The sequence below is a fragment of the Equus asinus genome, chromosome 14, assembly GCF_041296235.1.
Source record: "Equus asinus isolate D_3611 breed Donkey chromosome 14, EquAss-T2T_v2, whole genome shotgun sequence".
Lineage (NCBI taxonomy): Eukaryota > Metazoa > Chordata > Mammalia > Perissodactyla > Equidae > Equus > Equus asinus.
This window is the reverse complement of record NC_091803.1, coordinates 40,324,704-40,343,700: the sequence shown is the minus strand read 5'-3', so window position 1 is coordinate 40,343,700 and position 18,997 is coordinate 40,324,704. Positions and strand designations below refer to the sequence as shown.

Here is an 18,997-nt window from a genome sequence, read left to right as displayed (position 1 = left end):
TTGACAATAAAAAAAATCAAAAAAGAAAAAGAAGCCAGATACAAAAGAGAATGGCCTGTATATTCCATTAAAGAGAAGCTCGAAGACAGACGAAGCTCGTTTATGGGGCTAGTGGTCAGCTAGGCTGGCTGGGCCTCCGAGAGAAGTGACCAGAAGGGGGGGGGGGCGGGTTATGGGGTTATGTTTTGATTCTTGGTCTGGTGGTAGCTATACAGGTGTCTTCAGTTTATGAAAATTCATTGTTCTAAATACTTATTTTCACACAAAAATATATTCAATCGATCGCCTCCTCCCGAACGGCTATAAAATTCCCATTTTCACAGAAAATCTTCAAAATAAGCTGGTTCTTTCTACCCTTGCCATCATTTGACATTATCAATTTTCTTTAATGTTAAAAATGAAGCACACAAAATGAATAAAACTGCAGCAGTAAGCCATTTCTTTATGAAAACTGGCCTTGTAGAAAAAACAACTACTAATGTTTTGATGGACGTGAAAGGATGGCAAAGACTCTAATAAAGTGGCAGCTCTGACCAGAACAGACATTTTGGATAGTTTAAGAACTCAGAGGCATCTCAGAGCAACCCCACGAAAGACCCCAACCTGCGGTCTACATGAAAACATAACAAAACAGTTTTGAGAAACTCTTTCCAGCGAGCACTCCAGCCAGTTCAAAAATGCTTCTCAAGCATGAGGTAAGACTTCAGTGGAAAGTGAGAGTCCATTTATGCAGGGTGAGAGGGTTTGTTCAGGAAACACATGAGAGTCATCAGAAAGGGAATAAAGAACAATATGAAGGGGCTTCCACTTGCAAGAATACGGGGGAGCTTCAGGGAAATCTTGACAAAAAGAGATCCACAACCCCCAAGTAAGTCCAGCTCATAATTCCACCTTGACTGAACCCAGACGACCACCACCACTCCACCTTACCATTCACCTTTAACCCGAGCCTGGGGACCCCGGCACTGCAAGGCCCACGTCCAGTACAAAGGAGCCCAGGGCGGGCCTGGAGGCCCCATCCAGGCCGTGGGTTTCCACCCTAAGCTGGTCCTTAAGGACCACAAGGCTCTGACTTGGTTTGACTTCGCTCACCCCTGGGACCTGCAGCTTCCCTAGCTGTGACCCTCAGTCCTCCCAAGGACACAGCTTGTCCCCACCCTGTGGCTCCATTTGTTCCAAGGAACGCCCTCACCCCTTCCTGAACCCCTGCTTCTCCCCCACTGGGCCCACCCCGGCACCTCCTACAACCAAGATGGTGCCACGTTCCCATGTTGCTCTCCAGAGCCCGCATGTGCTGAATTTTGGATTCCTCAGAAAGCTCCTCTCTGTTCAATAGACAAGTTGGAAACTGAAGGGGCTGTGGCCTCCCCTGGGCACCCCCCAGTGTCAACAAGACCTCTCAGTTGCCCAAAGACACTCACCTGTAAGGCCATCTGGCACGGGCCAAGCACGTGGAGGGTGACCAAGCCTTGGAGGCCAAGGCCACTCCTCTCCTCCTGGGCCCCCTGCAGGCCGGTGCTGGTGTTGGTGGCAAAGCGATAGGTGTATCTGGTGCCCACAGGGAGGTGGGGATCAGCTGACCCTGGAGAGCAGAGGGCGCGGTGTCACCTTGACAATCCGTCACCCTCGGAGACCCAACTCCACCTGGAGCACTGAGCCATCCCGGCTCCCGCCTCCCTCTCTCCTCCTGGGCCATGAGCTGCCTGCTCCCAGCCGGGGGAAGGCTGGGTGGCTGCAGACCCCTCTGAGAGTGAAGAAGGAAATAAAGATAACAGTAAGTGCTTAATAAATGTTAGCCAGTGTTCGCACGTGCAAGATCCGCGTCTAAGAGCTTTACACACATCAGAGTTTCTCAGCCTCGGCACTATTCATAACGCTGTGGTGGGGGGCCCTCCTGTGCACTGTAAGATGTCTAGCAGCATCTCTGGCCTCTCCACCCTAGATGCCAGTAACACACCCCAGCTGTGACAAGCAAAATGTCCCTCGACATTGCAGAATGTCCCCAGAGGGCAAAGTCCCCCTGGTTGAGAACACTGATTACATTTACCTGAACTCATTTAAGCCTCAGAACCAACTCTGAGGTGGGTACTCTTATTTTTGCCATTGTACAGAGTTGAAAACTGAGGCTCAGAGAGGTGAACTAACTCACCCAAGGGCACACAGCTGGGATCCAAACCTTGGCAGTCTGACTCCTCACCTGCTGCCTTGGTGGATAGCGAGTGGGGGCAGGGGCTGGGTTGGGGAGGTCCTCCTGCTCTTTCTAGAAGATAGAGCTGTAAAGCTGGCCAGCCTCGGGGCATTGTGGGGTGGGGAGGAGTGGCCCCGGGAAAGATCTGGTTAGGGAGCAGAGAGGTCTGTGACTCTCCAGTCTTCAATTAAGACCAGGGGACCGATTGCAAAACACAATGAGAGTATTAATTCTGACACCCCACCCTCTCCCGGGCTGGTAATTGAATGAACATTTTCATGTCGATTTTATTGAGCTCAAACGACACCGCACCCCACGTTCCGCAAAGGCTCCTCTCTTTCCAGAGAATTTGTGCCAAGTTCTCTCATCTTCTCCGCCCCAAGGTGCAAGTGGACCCACCTGGCTGGAGCCTCATTCCACCTGGGACCGCGGCTGTGGGGAAAAGGCCCGAGGCCGTGGGGAGGGGTGGCGTCTCACCCTGAGTGTGTGTTCTCTTCTCTAAATGCTGTGACTCAGTGGCCTTTGCAGAGCCCGTCTTGCTCCTGCCAACTGGCCTCTCTGGGAGTGTGGACAAGGCCCTCCGGGGTTGTCCCTAATCACACCTTGCATCACCCCCCACCCCAAACCCCCAGCCCCCATCCTGCCTCAGGCTCCTGGTCACCAGAGGGTGACAAGCTGTCCTGAGAGACACGCTCACCTGTGCACGCGGTCATGCAGGAGGCCGCCTGTCCTGCCAGCATATCCGGAATTTCTGAAATCACAAATCAGATGGAACCAGGCAGGGCCAGAAGGAGACGTGGGACAGCCCCACCCCACGGGCCACGGACCTGCTCATGAAGAAGACATTTAAGGGTCTAGGGGGCCAAGGGGACAAGAAGGGATAAGGCCCACTCTCCTCTCTCTCACGGGGCCGGAAGTGACCTCCCCACCCTTCACCCCACCTGCTCTTCCGCATCTTGGGTACTGGCACCACCATACCCCGCCCCAATTGCTCAAGCCGGTGACCTGGGAGCCATTCGTGCTTCCACGCTTTTCCCTCGTCATCACCCCCAAGTCCAATACGTCAGCAAGTTCTGCCAATTCCATCAACAGATGCACGTCTCTCTCCCTGCCTCCCTCCCTCCCTCCAACCATTCCTCCCTCCCTCCCTCCCTCCATGCATCCCTCCTCCCCTCCCTCCCTCCCTCTCTCCATCTCCACAGCCATCACTCTAGGCAAAGCCACCCCTTCTCTTGCTTAGACGTCTGCAGTAGCCTAACTATTCCCCCTGTGTCCACAATTCCTCCTCCACAGCTAGAGTCATCTTTGAAAAACCTAAATCCCATCCCACCGTTCCCCGCTTAGCAGCCCCTAAGCCCCCCCACCACGTGTGCTTGTAACAAAATCCTTACCGTGAGCGCCGGCCTCTGCCGCCCCTTTCGCCACATCTCACCCACTCGCGCCCTCCAGCCACGGGGTCCTTCTCCAGCTCAAGGCCTTTGCACCTGCTGTTCCCCCCGTCTGAACGCTCTTGCTCCTGCTCCCCACATCCCAGGCTCCTTCAGGTCTCAGCACAAAGGCCTCTCCCCAGGGCCCCCCTGACGGCCCGGTCCAGAGCGGGTGCCCTGCCTGTCAGTCTCTATCTTAGCACCTTGTTCCCTTCAACACTCTTAAAATGTTTATGAGTTGGTTATTTTGTTTTTCTCCTTTAACGTTGTATCCCCCAGCTCCCGGAAAAGGACCTGGTCCCAGTAGAGACTGAAATGAATGAATGAATGAATGAATGAATGAACACAACCGACACTCATACAGCACTTACTCCACGTCATGCGCCGTTCCAAGCAATTTATATATTCAGGTCCTTCAATCTCCTGACAATCCCAACATGAGTGCTATTATTACTCTCATCTTACAGATAAAGACACTGAGGCTCAGAGACCTTAAGTGACTTGCCCAAGGGCACACAGCTACTTAGTGGTGAAGCCAGGGTTTGAACCTAGGACCCTGGCTCCAGGGTCCACAGCCTTACCCACTGTATTATCATCAATGAATACGTGAGTGATGAGTCAATCAGTGAACGAATGGATGGATGAACCAACAGAGGCAAGACAAGAGGCCACAGCCGTACGTAGTAGTATCTAGCGCTGCTCCTGGTGGGGGGGGGGGTCTCAGGACCCCTCATTGCCTCACCCCTCATGTCTCAGCTGCTGAGGACAACCAGGGTACGAACAGAATGGGCTAGAATCTCCTCAGCCCTCAGCCCCAGCCACTGAGGACACTCCGAGGGGGTCCCCACCCTCCTCCCTGGGAAGGGCCAGCACCCCTGCATCCATCCCAACCCGAGGACTCCCATGTCCCCCTACCATCCACTCTCCTTGTCCTCCTTCAGCCACTGGCCTGGACCGTTCCTGGGCACCATCCGTGCCCTCCCGGGACGGCCTCGCCCACGTGCCTAACTACAGCCACTTCGTACGATGGCTTTTCACTAACACCATTTCCACCCTCCAAGCCACCGTGCCTCAACCGTACTCATTCCACACGCCAGCCTGTGAACCCCTCGAAAAACAAAACCCTCCCCCTAAATGGGGAGGAAAGTGCGTTTGACACCATTTTGTTTCGACCTTTCGAAACAACAGGACACGGAAGGACATTTGGCAGAGTTTTCCCCTGAATATTTTGGCTCGTCTGACAAAATGCTCTTTGCATTGAAGTCGAATATCCCTGGATAAAACCACATTTCAAAGACATTTAACCCAATCGATTTCCCTTCCAATTTTCCTTCAATTCTTTGACAACCTGGACTCTAGGCACCCCATTAAACATGTTTACGCATCATCATTAAACTCCCAGCTGTGCGCAGAGCCGGCATTCTGCCTGTTCGCTTTGCCGCCAGCTGTGCCCCTGAGCAGGGGAGGCTGCAGGACCCCGGCCGCCACGAGCTCCCAGAAGCAGGCGGTGATCTGAGAGCATCCTGCTGGAACCACGTCTGTTTCCTGTCCATTTCTCAAGCACTTAAAAAAAAAACTCATCTGAATTTTTTTAAACGTTTTCAGAAAAACAGAGACCATTCAAGGATCCTACTAAATAGAGCCACCAAGAAGGTGAAAACATTGAGCGTTGGGAGGTAATAAATCTTTTCGCCAGATCCGACCCATTTCTACAGAGGGAGCTGAAATGGACTGAAAGTGATATTTCTACAGCCCGAGTCTGATTTCAGGTGTCTCAGATGTCAGTTCTGATCCCCGTCCAGCCAACGCAGATTTAACGAGTACCTACTGTCTGCCAGGCAAATAGATGCTGAATATACATGGAATGAAACAGCTCTGGTCTGACCTGCACCATCCAGTACAATAGCCACCAGCCACATGTGGCTATTGAGCATCTGAAATGTGGCTGGTGTTATGGAGAAATTTGTCATTTTATGTCATTTTAATTAATTTAAATTTAAATTAAAAACTGATATTCAAGTCAGTTTTTTTTTTTTTTTTTGGTGAGGAAGATTGGCCCTGAGCTAATATCTGTTGCCAATTTTCCTCTTTTTACCTGAGCTAACACCTGTGCCAATCCTCCTCCATTTTTTGTATATGGGACGCTGCCACAGCACGGCTTGATGAGCAGTGTGTAGGTCCACACCCAAGATCCAAACCCACAAACCCGAGGCCGCTGAAGCGGAACATGCAAACTTAACCACTACACCCTGGGCCGGCCCCTGCAAAACTTTTAAGTACGCTTGAAACGACTTAGGAAATGAAACTCCTTTCTCCACCCTAAATTTTAGGAAGTCTAAATACAGAGCAAGTATTCGCAGTGAAAATTTAACATCCAAATTGAACTATACCCTCACTCTAATTATTACACTGGATTTCAAAGAACAGAAAATATATTTCATTATACCTTTTTATATTGATTACATTTTCTAAGGATACTTTAGATATACTGGATTAAGTACAATGTTATTAAAATCAATTTCACCTGCTTTTTTTTTTTTTTGCATTTTTAAAATGTGACCACTAGAAAATTTAAAATTACATATTGGCTTGCATCGTACTTCTATCGGATAGCTCCTCCCGGGCCCTCCCACTGTAAATAAACAAGAAAATTTATAAAAGACCGTTTCCCGCGGGACCCTGCATGGGGGGCTGCTCAGCGCCTCGACCCCTTCAGACGCGCTGAGCGCCCCGCGCACGGGCTCCGCCAGCCCCCAATTCCGCGTTCCACCGCTCAGGACTCCACATCTGGTCCCAGTTTCCAGAAGTTGGGAGACGGGAGGGAGAGATGAGGGACCCACCTGTATTCTCTCCCTCCTTTTTTCCAGGAAAAGCAAAACCAAGGGAGGCAGCGAAGGGACGTGGAAACAGGGTGCAAAAAACGCCACCCCAGGTGGACCCGGGCTGCGCCCCTTCACCCCAGACAGAAGCGGACGCAGAGCCAGAAGCCCGGACAGGACGGCGAGCGCGTCACTTACTCCCTGAAGCCGCTGCCGCCAGTGCCCAGAGCAGGACCAGACCCAGGAGCCCCCCGGGCGCCAGCATCACCGCAGCCCCAGGGAGCCCCGCACCTCCAGCCGCTCTCCAGGGAGGCTCCGAGCGCCCCGCAGAACCTTCTTTCCCCAAGGGGCCAGCTCAGCCTCCGTCCACTCGGCCAGCGCTGGACGAGGTGGGAGGGGGCTTCCAGGGCAAAGCCCCAGCCAATCAGAAACTCCAATAAAGTTCTTAGCCCCCCCCCCACCCCACCCCACCCCCACCCCCAGGAGGAAGGGAGGGGGCTTCGGACCAATGAGGGGGAAAATCCCTTTTCAGTCTAGGGGAAAAAAAGGGTTGGCCTCTTTCAGCCTTGTCAATGGAGCTCTCAGGGCAGAAGGCAAATAGCCACGGGCTGATGCTTTTGTAAACTGCAGTCTAATCTATGTAACACAAAATTTACCACTTTGACCATCTTAAAGGGTACCCTTCCATCAGTGGCACTGATTACACCCGCAACATGGCCAGCCACCACCGCCTCTGGTGCTGAGGGCTGATGCTCGCTTGGCTTTTCCCGCAGCTCCAGGTGGGCCGAGCCAATGGGAAGGCTGGCTCAACCAGGCCTGGGAGCCGGCTGTTGTCGAAAGGGGGACAGCTGCAGGGGTTTTCAATGCTCAGGCCCCAGGCCACCCTCCTTGACGCGTTAGGACCCCCAGCTGTGAAGACAGGCGAAATCCTTTGGGAGGTGGAGGCGGTGGGGGGTCTGCTCACAGGTGCTCAGCATCTCTCCCAGGCCCCCACCTCCACCTGCACCTTCGGTTTTTAGGCTGCGGGCAGCCAACTTCCTGGGCCACCCCCTCTTCCAGCCCTCTGCTGGCCTCAGGGACAGCCCCTCCTCATATGACCTACTCCCACGATGAATGTACTTTTAATGAACGACTTTATTGAGATCTAATACGTATCATACAATTCTCCCGTTTAAAGTGCCCAATTCAATGGCTTCTAGTATCTTCACAGAGTTGTGCAACCAACACCGCCACCAATTTTAGAACATTTTCGTCCCCCCTCAGCAGGAGCTCGTCATTCCTGTGGCTCTGGTCCCCGCTCACCACTGATCTGCCCTCTGTCTCGACAGACTTGCCTGTTTTGGACATTTCATATAAATGGAATCATTCAATATGTGGCCTCGAGGGACCGGATTCTTTGCCCAAGCATCATTTTTCAAGGTTCATCCTGCGTCAGTACGTGGTTCCTTTTTGTGGCTGAATCCTATTCTGCTTAGTGGGTAAACCACAGTTTGCTTAATCATTCATCCCCTGACGGGCAGGTGAATGCGCTTTAAACAGAACCTTCTTAGAGTTAAATTAAGACACAGCTGACGCTCGACACACCATGCTTTATGGAGACAATCAATCACGCGTTTAGACCTGGGCTGCTGTCTTCACATGTTTGGAAGCCAATCGCTCTGCCCTCCCCGCCTCCGGCTCGAACATTCTCACGGGCCGAGCTCAGAAGCCCCCAGCCCACAGGGCTGACGATTTCAAAGGTCCCTCAGCTTACAGCTGCCTGGGACCCACGATGCGTTCTGGGGTGGTGCCAGATGCTGTGAGGATGAGAAGAAAACGACAGGTGACAGCGTCGGCCTCGAAGCCCAGTAGGGGACGGAGATGCTCGTTGAGATGTGAAACGCACCGACGAGAGCTCCGAGAGCTCCGGTTCCCAGAAGGGAAGGGCTGCTGCGCCAGGCGGTGGGCGGAGCAGTTCTTGAAGCAGAGATTTCCTCGGGACCTCAAAGACTAGATAATAAGAATGTTATTAGAAAACTGTATACTTGCGACCAGGAGGCAAGTCCTGGGGACCTAAGACACAGTACAGCGATTACAGACAACAAAACTATCATAAGCTTTAAAGGCACTGAGAGACTCGATCTTAATTGTTCCCAACACTAAAAGAAACGATCATTATGCGACGGGACAGAGGGACTGGCTGTCACTAACTATGTAGAGATAACAATGTGACGCTACAATGGCAACCATATTGCACTATAAACGTATCAAATCGGCAGGTTGTACAGCCTCATCTTAGACAAGGTTTTATGTCAAATACATCTCAATACAAAAAAAAAGAAAAGTGTACGAGGCGCTGGGCAAAACACTCATTGAATATTAATTCATTCAATCAAATCTCCCCCCACCAACAACAGCCTGCAAGGTGGAACTAGCATCAACCCACTGTACAGATGAGGAAGCAGAGACACAGAGAGGTTAAGTCACTTGTGCAAGGTCACACAGCTCATGAGTTTAACCCGGTGTGGCTCCAGAGTCTCCTTTCTTTTAACTCGAGCAGCCTTGCTAAGTGGTGGAGGAGGCTTCTTTGCAAACCGTCAAAAGACGGTGTGCTTCTGCAGCGAGAGACGGTAGAGAAGAACTGACCGGTAGGGGGCGTGGTGAGCTCTTCTTGCCGGGGTGGAAGATCTCGGCCTTTGGGAACCGCTGCTGTCATATATTTTTTTCTCAAGACTTTGTGTTTTTTTAGAGCATTTTTTGGTTCACAGCAAAATTGAAAGGAAGGCACAGAGATTTCCCGTACACCCCCTGCCCGCTCATGCACAGCCTCTCCCGTCATCAGCATCCCCGCCACAGTGGTACATTTGCTACCATTGATGAACCTACGTTGATGCATCAGCCAGAGCCCACGGTTCGCACTGCAGGGCACTCTTGGAGTTCTACCTTCTAGGGGTTTGGACAAATTTATCACATGTATCCACAGAGTAGTTTCATCCATCAACTCACCCCCCTCCCCCCAGTGCCTGGCGACCACCGATCTTTTTATCGTCTCCTTAGTTTTGCCTTTTCCAGAATGTCGTATTTGAAATCACACAGCAGGCAGCTGTCTCAGACTGGCTTCTTTCACTTCCTAATATGCATTTCAGTTTCCTCTATGTCTTTTCGTGGCCGGATAGCGCATTTCTCCACAGGGCTAAATAATATTCCATCGTCTGGATAGACCACATCCAGTTTATTGGCCTGTTCACCTGCCGAAGGACATCTTGGTCGCTTCCAAATTTTGGCACTGGTGAATAAATCTGCTGCATCCGTGTGTAGGTTTTTGCGGGGACATAAGTTTTCGACTCCTGTGGGTAATACCAAGGAGCGTGATCGCCGGATCGTACGGTGGGAGTGTGTTTCGTTTTGTAAGAAACCACCAAACTGTCTGGCAAAGTAGCTGTACCATTTTGCGTTCCCAGCATCAGTGAATCAGAGTGCCTCTAGCTGCACAGCCTCACCAGCACCTGGTGTTGTCAGTGTTCCAGATTTTGGCCACTCTAATAGGTGTGTAGTGGCATCTCGTTTCCATTTGCTTTTCCCTGATGACATATACGGAACGTCTTTTCATATGCTTATTTGCCATCTGTATCTCTTCTCTGGTGAGGTGTCTATTAACGTCTTTGGCCCATTTTTTCATCAGGTTTGTTTTCTTACATGTTGAGCTTTAAGAGTTCTTGGTATGTTTTGGCTAACAGTTCTTTATCAAATATGTCTTTTGCAAATATTTTGTCCCAGTCTGTGGCTTATCTTTTCATTCTCTTGGTGGTGTCTTTTGCAGAGCAGACATTTTTCATTTGAATGAAGCCCAGCTTATCAATTCTTTCTTTCGTGGATTATGCCGTTGGCGTCATACCTAAAACATCATCGCCATACCCAAGGTCTCTAGACTTTGTCCTATGTCATCTTCGAGGAATTGTATAGTTGCATTTTATGTTTAAGTCTATGATCCATTTTGAGTTAATTTTTGTGAAAGGTATAAGGTCTGTGTCTCAATTTATGTTTTTACATGTGGACGTCCAGCTGTTCCAGCACCATTTGTTGGAAAGATAATCTTCGCTCCATCATATCGCCTTGCTCCTTTGTCAAAGGTCAGTTGACTATATTTATGTGGGTCTATGTCTGGGCTCTCTGTTCTTTCCATTGATCTATTTGTTCTCTCACCAATACCACACTGTCTTGATTACTGTCGCTTTATAGAAAGTCTTGAAATCAGATAGCGTCAGTCCTAATTTGGTTTTTCTCCTCCAATAGTGGATTGGCTATTCTGGGTCTTTCGCCTCTCCATATAAACTTTAGAATCAGTTTGTTGACATCCACAAAATAACTTCCTGGGATTTTGATTGGCATGGCATTGAATCTATAGATCAAGTTGGCAAGAAGAGACATCTTGATAACCTTGAGTGTTCCTAGCCATGAACGTGGAAACTAGCTCCATTTATTTAGTTCTTTGATTTCTTTCATCAGAGTTTGACAGTTTCCCTCATATAGATCTGGTACGTATTTTGTTAGATCTATACCTAAGTATTTCATTTTGGGGCGTGTTAATGTAAATGGTGTTATATTTTTAATTTCGAATTCGCTTGTTCATTGCTGGTATGTAGGAACGTGATTGACTGTTGTATATTAACCTTGTATCCTGCAACCTCGCTGTAATCGCTTAATCACTTCCAAGGGGTTTTCTTGTCAATTCTTTGGGATTTCCTCGTAGACTAGCCTGTCTTCTACAAAGACAGTTTTATTTCTTCCTCCCCAATGAGTAGACCTTATATTTCCCCTTCTTGTCCCATTACATTGGCTTGGACTCCCAGGACAATGCTGAGATGGACCAGTGAGAGGGGATGTGTTTGCCTTGTTCCTGATCTTTAGTGGGAAAGCTTCTAGGTTCTCATCACTAAGTATGATGCTGCCTGTGGGTTTTTTGTAGATATTCTTTATCATGTTGAGCAAGTTCCCCCTTTATACTTAGTTTACTCAGAGCTTTTGTCATAAATGGGTGTCAGAGTTTGTCTAGTGCTTTTTTCCTGCATGTATTGATATGATCACGTGATTTTCCTTCTTTAGCCTGTTGATGTGATGCATTACATTAATTTTTTTTCAAACGTCAAATCAGGCTTCCTTATCTGGGATAAATCCCACTTACTCACAGTGTATAATTCTTTCTAGACATTGTCGGATTCAATTTGCTAATATTTTGTTGAGGATTTTTGCATCTATGTTCATGAAAGATATTGGTCTGTAGTTTTCTTTTCTCATAATATCTTTGATTTTGGTATTAGGGTGATGCCGGCCTCACAGAATGAGCTGGGAAGTATTCCCCCTACTTCTCTCTTCTGAAAGAGACTGTAGAGAATTGGTATAATTTCTTCCTTAAATGCTTGGTAGAATTCACCAGTAAACCCATCCGGGCATGGTATTTTCTGTTTTAGGAGGTTATTAATTACCAGTTCAATTCTTTAATAGATATAGGCCTATTCAGATGTGTATTTCTTCTTGTGTGAGTTTTGGCAGAATTTGTCTTTTAAAGAATGGGTCCATTTCATCGAGATTTTCAGATTTGTGGGCATCGAGTTGTTCCTGTTCTTTTATTACCCTTTTAATGTCCATGGGATCCGTTGTGATGTCTTCTCCTTTGTTTCTAATACTAGTAATTTGTGTCCTTTCTCTTTTTTTCTTAGCCTGGCTAGAGGCTTGTCAATTTCATCTTTTCAAAAAGCCAGTTTTTGGTTTCTTTCATTCTCTGATTTCCTGTTTTCAGTTTCATTGGTTTCTGCTCTAATTTTTGTTATTTCTCTTCTTCCACTTTCTTTGGATTTCATTTGTTCTTCTTTTTCTAGTTTCCTAAGGTGGACACTTGGATGGGTGACTTTAGATCTTTCTTCTTTTCTAATATATTCATTCAATGCTAAAAATTTCCCTCTAACCACTGCTTTCACTGAATCTCACAAATTTTGATAAGTTGTGTTTTCATTCTCATTTAGTTCAAAATATTTTAAAACTTCTCTTGAGATTTTTTTCTTTTATCAATGTGTTATTTAGAAGTGTGTTGTTTAATCTCCAAGTATTTTGGGATTTTCCTGCTGTCTTCTATCATTGGTTTTCAGTTTAATTCCATTGTGTTCTGAGAGCAGACATTGTATATTTCTATTTTTTTGCCCTATCTTTTATCTTTTGAAATAAATCTGCCCTGGTGATTATTAGTGATGTTGGAAAAGCCAGAGTGAGAGCAGGGAGTGGTAGCTCCTCTCTTTACTTATTCATTCAATTAGTTGTGTGATCTTACAGAAAGTCACTTGACTTCTCTGGACTCATTACTTCATTGGCAAAATGAAGACGTTGGAAATTACTGGTCAAATGTCTTCAGGTTCCATATTGTGTTCAAGTGGAGAACAAAAGGGCCAGAAAGGAACCACGTACACACAAGGGTTATCACATGATAAAAATAGCATCACATATGGTTGGAGAGAAAGACAGATTATTCAATAAGTGAAGAAAGTATATGAGCACCTTGCACAGAAAAAGACACATAGTAGATTTTCATCAAACTCAAATAGGCTCAGCCTCAGACATAAAAGAAACACAAAATGGAGATACCAAGCGTGTTTCTTCAAAAGTCACACGCACCTGCCATACGACCCAGCCTGAGACACTTACCCCAAAGAAAACATGTGTCCAAACAAAGACTTGGACACAAACATGCACAGCAGCTTTGTTCGTAAAGCTCAAAACTGGAAACGACCCAAACGTCCATCAACAGGTGAAAGATACACTGTGACACGTCCACACAGTGGAATACTACTCAGCAGGAAAGAGAAACAAGCTAGTAGGACACACAACGACATGGAGGAACCTCAAAATAATTATTCCAAAAGGAGTAAGTGGGGGGGGGGAGAAAGAGTACATCCTGGACGTCCCCATTTATATAGAATTCTAGAAACTGCAAATTCTGAAAAGCAGATCAGCGGTTGCCTGGGGAGGTATGGAACGGAGAATTCACACTACAAAGGGGAGCGAGGAAACTTTTGTGGGTAATGAGTGTGTCCCCTATCTTGACTGCGGCGATGGTTTCACAGATATAAACATGCGTCAAAATGCATCACACTGGCTTCTTTAAATAGATGTGGTTCACCGAAGGTCAATGATATCTTAATAAAACTGTTGCATATGTTTTTTTTTAAAACTGGCCGTGTGATATCCTGTTCTTCTACTGCATTGACAAAGATAAAAACATCGTGACAAATGGTCTTCCGGCCACACCGTGGGGAACAACCATTCCATACACCACAGAGGGACAGAAATGGGCACAAGCTTTGAGCGGGAAATTTAGCAGCTGCTAAACTTTAACATGCACTTACTCCGGACCCACTTCTAGAAGAGTTATCATTTTTAGGAATTCGCCTATATTAGTTTTCTATCGCCATCATGACACATTAGCACAAACTGAGTGGCTTAAAACCAGACCCATTTATGATCTCAAAGTCTGCAGGTGAGAAGCCCAGGTCCAACATGGCCCAGCTGAGTCCTCTGCTCAGAGCCTCTCGGGCTGAGATCAAGCTGCCGCTCCTTCCTGGAAGATCTTTCCAGAGAGTTCTACACATTAACCAGCAAATACATGTCTTTTCTCTCTTCTGTCTGTCTTTTTCACACACAATGGTGGTATAAAACACACAACACTCAGCATCCTGCTTTCTTCATTTAATTATCTATCACAGGTCTGACTTGTTTTCTACGGCTGCGTACTACTCCACCGTGTGGATATGCATGTCGTTTATGTGACCCACCAAGGGCCGCATCCCTTTCCAGAGGTGCTGGGGATGCATCTGCTCCCAAGCTCACTCAGGTTGTTGGCTGAACTCGGTTCCTCGTGACTGTAGGACTGAGGTCCCCGTTTCCAGCTGGGAGCCTGGTTTTGCTCCTAGAGGCCAACACTCCTTCTCAGGTTCTCCTCGTGGCCCCTCTGATGCTTCGAGCATTTCCTTCTGTCTCATCTCTCTGCCTCCAGCCCGAGAAAATTCTCTGCTTTTAACGGCTCGAGTGACAGATTGGCAGTATCATTTTCCTATAGCTGCCATAATAAATTACCACAAACTTAGTGACTTGAAACCACAGATTTACTCTCTTCCAGTTCTGGAGGTCAGAAGTCTGACACGGGCCTCTCTGGACTGAAATCAACGGGCTGGCAGGGCTGATTCCTTCCGGAGGCTCTGAGCGGAAAGAATCCGTTTCCTTGTTGTTCCCAGCTTCTGCAGGCTTCCTGCACTCATTGGCGCATGGCCCCTTCCTCCATCTTGAACAGCATCACTCCAGTCTCTGCTTTGGTCATACCGCCTTCTCTGATTCTGGCTTCTTCCATCTCCCTCTTTTAAGGACCACTGGGATGACGTTGGTCCACCAGAATAATCCAGAATACTCTCCCCATGTCAAAATCCTTACCTTAATCACAGCTGCAAAGTCTGTTTTGCCATAAAAGGCGGTATTCACAGGTTCTGGGATAAGAACATGAATGTATTTGAGGGGCCATTCTTCAGCTGGCCACAGTGGGCCCACCCCATCTTAAGGTCTGCGGGCTTAACCACATCTGCAAAGTCCCCTCTGGCCTTGAGTCGTAACCTAGTCACAGGGTTGGGGATTGGGGTGTGGACCTCAGGGGCCATTCTGCCCACCACATACCCCCACCCTCATACTTGTTCATGCACAGAGCTGTGAACCCACAAGATTATTCCGAATGTCATTGCCTGTAACAGCCAAGGACTGGAGACCATCCCTGTGTCCTTCAATAAAGGACGGGTGGGTTACATAAACAATGCATAGATCCACACAGTGGAATAGTATGCAGCTGTAGAAAAGGACGACCCAGATTGTGATATTTATTTACTTCAAATGAAAAAACGAACATGTAAAGTTGCATGCTTTATGCCACCATTACATGTGCAAAGAAAAGACAGAAGCAAGAGAAAAAAATACATGTATTTGCTTGTTAATGTGTAGAACTCTCTAGAAGGACCACCAGGAACTGGTAACAGTGGTTTTGTCTGGGGAAAAACCTAGATGAGGAGGCCAGAGGTGTGAGGAAGAGTCCATTTTCACTGCACCATTTGTCTGTTGTTCTGGGCATATAATGCTTATTTGAAAATAAACTATTTATGAGTGAGAGGGCCAAATAGCCCAGATGTAACACTGGCAGCTGGTGCAGAATGAGGAGACAGTGCTAGGAGGGAAAAGAAAGGTGAAAATACATTTGGACGTTTTGGGGGTGAAAGATGGAAGGCAGATAAAGGCCATGGATGTGAAACTCTTGAAAAGACAGTACAATGTTGTCAAGAGCAAAGCCCATCCCTTCCTCTTGAACTCCTCTAAACCCCTGCATGTTGCATCCATAATAAACGCTTGCTGGGGGCGGGGGAGCGCATTTTCCTTGTCCCAGCTGTTCTGCTTCTAGAAATTAACCTTGCAGGTCTTCTCACACAGGCAGGTGCTCAAAGCATTTGGTTAATGTTAAACGAATGCAATCTACGCAGAAGGGACACGTAAATGGAGCAGGGAGCATGGGAACCAAGAGGCACACGGGGGTTCCCAATGATCCAACACGCATCCTCACGTTGCTTCAAAGCGAAATATTTGGGGGACCAAGTGAAAATTCTCATTGCTCCCCAGGGCACTGGGACAGCAAGAGAAAGCTCCAGGTGAGGCTGTGCACCCTTTGAAGTCATCGGCAGCTGAGCTCAGGTGTCCTCCCCTCAGATGGAGGACCCAGCGGGCAGCCACAGGTCCTAAAGCATCAGGGGAGACCCCTGCCACACGGATGACAGAACACGTCCTGCCCACCGCGGGTCTTCAGCGGGACACTCGCGACTACTCTGCGACAGCGGTCACTCCCTGCACCCACAGACCCTCCCACCAAGATCAAGCACCCATTTTGGCTGCTGTCAGGTGCTCAGCGGGGAGCGAGCGAGCTGGGCTGCCAGGGGTCAGAGCTGCCGATGGCAGCAACAAGCCCACAATGAAAGGGTTAGTGAGCCTTTAACCACTTCCTGAGACGGGGTGTTGTAAGCAAGACGCTAAACCAGAGAAAGTCGAGGCCCCCCGGGGAGGGGGCACCCACGGAGGGTCAGGTGGATCAGCCAGACGTGGGGGGCTTCTCACTGTCGGGGGTGCCCGGAAACAAAGGGCTCCGGCAGTTTGATGCCCCTTCAGTTGGAGCGGGGTGGGAGGAGTGTCTCCAAGGTGTCCCCTCTCGCAGCCCCTCATAAGGAGGCCTCAGCAGAGGCACCTGAAGGAGACCCCCCCAGGCCTCCGATAAAGAGAAGCAGGAATGCAGACATGCACAGAGCAGGGCCCTTAACTGCAGCTCCCCCAAGATAGCAGAGCTGGCTGTCACCAAGTCTGGGGGTGGGGGTGGGAGGGCGGCTTTCCCCAGGTAGAGCCTTTTTTTTTTTTCTTTTTTTGTGAGGAGGATTGGCCCCGAGCTAACATCTGTGCCAATCTCCCTCTATTTTATGTGGGATGCTGCCATCGCATGGCTTGACGAGTGGTGCATAGGTCCATACCTGGGATCCAAACCTGCAAACCCCAGGCCACCGAAGTGGAGCACTCGAACTTAACCACTAGGCCACCAGGCTGGCGCCCAGGTGGAGCCTTTCTAGTGGCCTGTGGTCAGGCCTGGGAAATCACGTCTATGTTCTTAATGAGGACAGGACTCCTCGGCTCTCTCACCAGGACCTGCTGGAACCAGCCGGAGCGTTGCCCTCACCTGGCCCAGGAGTGGGGAGTCCACACCTCGGCTTCGCCCAGGATGGCGCCGATGCACAGCTGTGGTCTGGCCTCATCATAAACAGCAGCCCTTTCCACCTTCAAATTTCCCCGTTCGATTTACCATGATGATATTTTTAAAGGAATATAGAAAAAACAAATAACTTTTACTGACGCACAACACACAGCTAACCCTCTGCAGAATGGCTCATACAGCGAGCAGCAATTATGGAACCGTGAACTTCTGAAAGATGAAAAGATGACGTGGACAGTGAATGGAGGAACACACGACGCGGTCTAGCCACACGGTGGAACACCACCTGACCAGAGAAAGGAACGGAGCACTGACACACACTCCCACATGGAGGAACCTTGAAAACATTACACCAAGTCGAAGAAGCCGGACGCGAGCCACCACACACCAGAGGACTCCATCTCTATGAAATGTCTGGAACGGGCAAATCCACAGAAAGCAGACGTGTGGGTGCCTGGGTCTGGGGGTGGCGGCGTGCCAGGGACACTGGGGGATGACAACAGAAAGGTACAAGGCTTCTTTTGGGGGTGATGAAACTCTTGTAAAATTGATTGTGGTGATAGTCGCAAAATTCTGTGAATAGAGTAAAAAACTACTGAATTGTGCACTAAATGGATGAATTGTCCGGCACGTGAATTATATCTCAATAAAGCTATTGGGAAAAAAAAAAACGTTCTTTGCCGGAGCCCCATGTCAGCGGCCGTAGATAAAAGAGATTCTACAGTGGAGGCTGAACGCTTCTCCCAGGTTCGGAGGCCTGTCTCTCCCAGCACCTTCTCCGCCACCTCCTAGCTCCTCGGAGACCCGGGGGCCACTTCCCCTGGGCCTCAACTCTGTAATCAACACCTGCTTCCTAGCCCCGCCTCCCCAACCAGAAGGACACCTGTCTTGGAACCCACGCTTCCAGGGACGGGCTCTGCTAACCGTGGCCCAAGGAAGAGACACCTCGCCCGAGGTCAGCGAATGCAAAAGTCACTCTGATGTGGCGTTCCTGGGCCAGGCAGGGCGGGAGGCAGCCCCCTGACCCACCTGAGAAAGGAACGTAGGGGCGTTCCGACGACCTGCAGAGGGGGCCCTGGCTCCATCCTCACCTGAGCCAGGTGTGCTGATGCAGACGCTCACACCTGGCAGCAGACGGCCGGGAGGGAACACACGTGGCTGGTTCTTGCAGTTCAGTGTCCCCTTCTTGGCTTATTCTCACGCTTCTCAAAGCAGAGCTCCACCTGGTCCTAATGGAGACTTGCCCTTAGGTGCCACGCTTGTGTCTTGAGGGGCTTCCTAGCTCACCTAGGAGCCTGTGAGCTCACCCAAGAGAGCCAGCCCCTGGCATGTTCCGGCATGTTCCGGCATGTTCCAGTACATTCAGTCGCCTGCCCTTGGACCTGCCCTTTCTCCAGCACAGACTTTTAGAGCTGGAGGGATCAGCCTGCCTCTTTTTAGAGAGTAGAGGAGCTCAGCCTGGGAAGTTTCCATGTCTTGCCCCAGCCGCACAGCAGGTTGCAGGTGGCTTGTCACAGCGCTTGATGGAACTATTGTCAGTTCTTTTGCTTCTCAAATCCAACAAGCATCCACTGCCCCGGACTCCGGCCAGGGACGGCACTAGTGTCAAAGACGGTCGGCCACACGGGGTCCTGGCCTCACTTTCCACCCTTGCTTCTACATATTATTTCATTGTATGTTAAAGTCCTATTACACTTGTTAATAGTTCTGACTTCATTTAAATACCCATTCTGATTTGTAGAAAGAGAAATATAATCCACGT

At 49.0% G+C, this 18,997-nt stretch overlaps 1 protein-coding gene across 1 annotated transcript in view; it reads right to left on the bottom strand.

The window, feature by feature from the left end:
* LOC106836777 (uncharacterized) overlaps positions 1 to 6,699 on the bottom strand; it is a 144,221-nt gene extending 137,522 nt beyond the window's left edge. Inside the window, exons 1-3 of the mRNA XM_070484926.1 lie at positions 6,633 to 6,699; positions 2,886 to 2,939; positions 1,422 to 1,582 (exon numbers count right to left, since the gene is read on the bottom strand). Of these exons, the coding sequence (XP_070341027.1) occupies positions 1,422 to 1,582; positions 2,886 to 2,939; positions 6,633 to 6,699 (282 nt within the window). The remainder of the gene's footprint in view (positions 1 to 1,421; positions 1,583 to 2,885; positions 2,940 to 6,632) is intronic.
* Between the last annotated feature and the right edge of the window lie 12,298 nt (positions 6,700 to 18,997).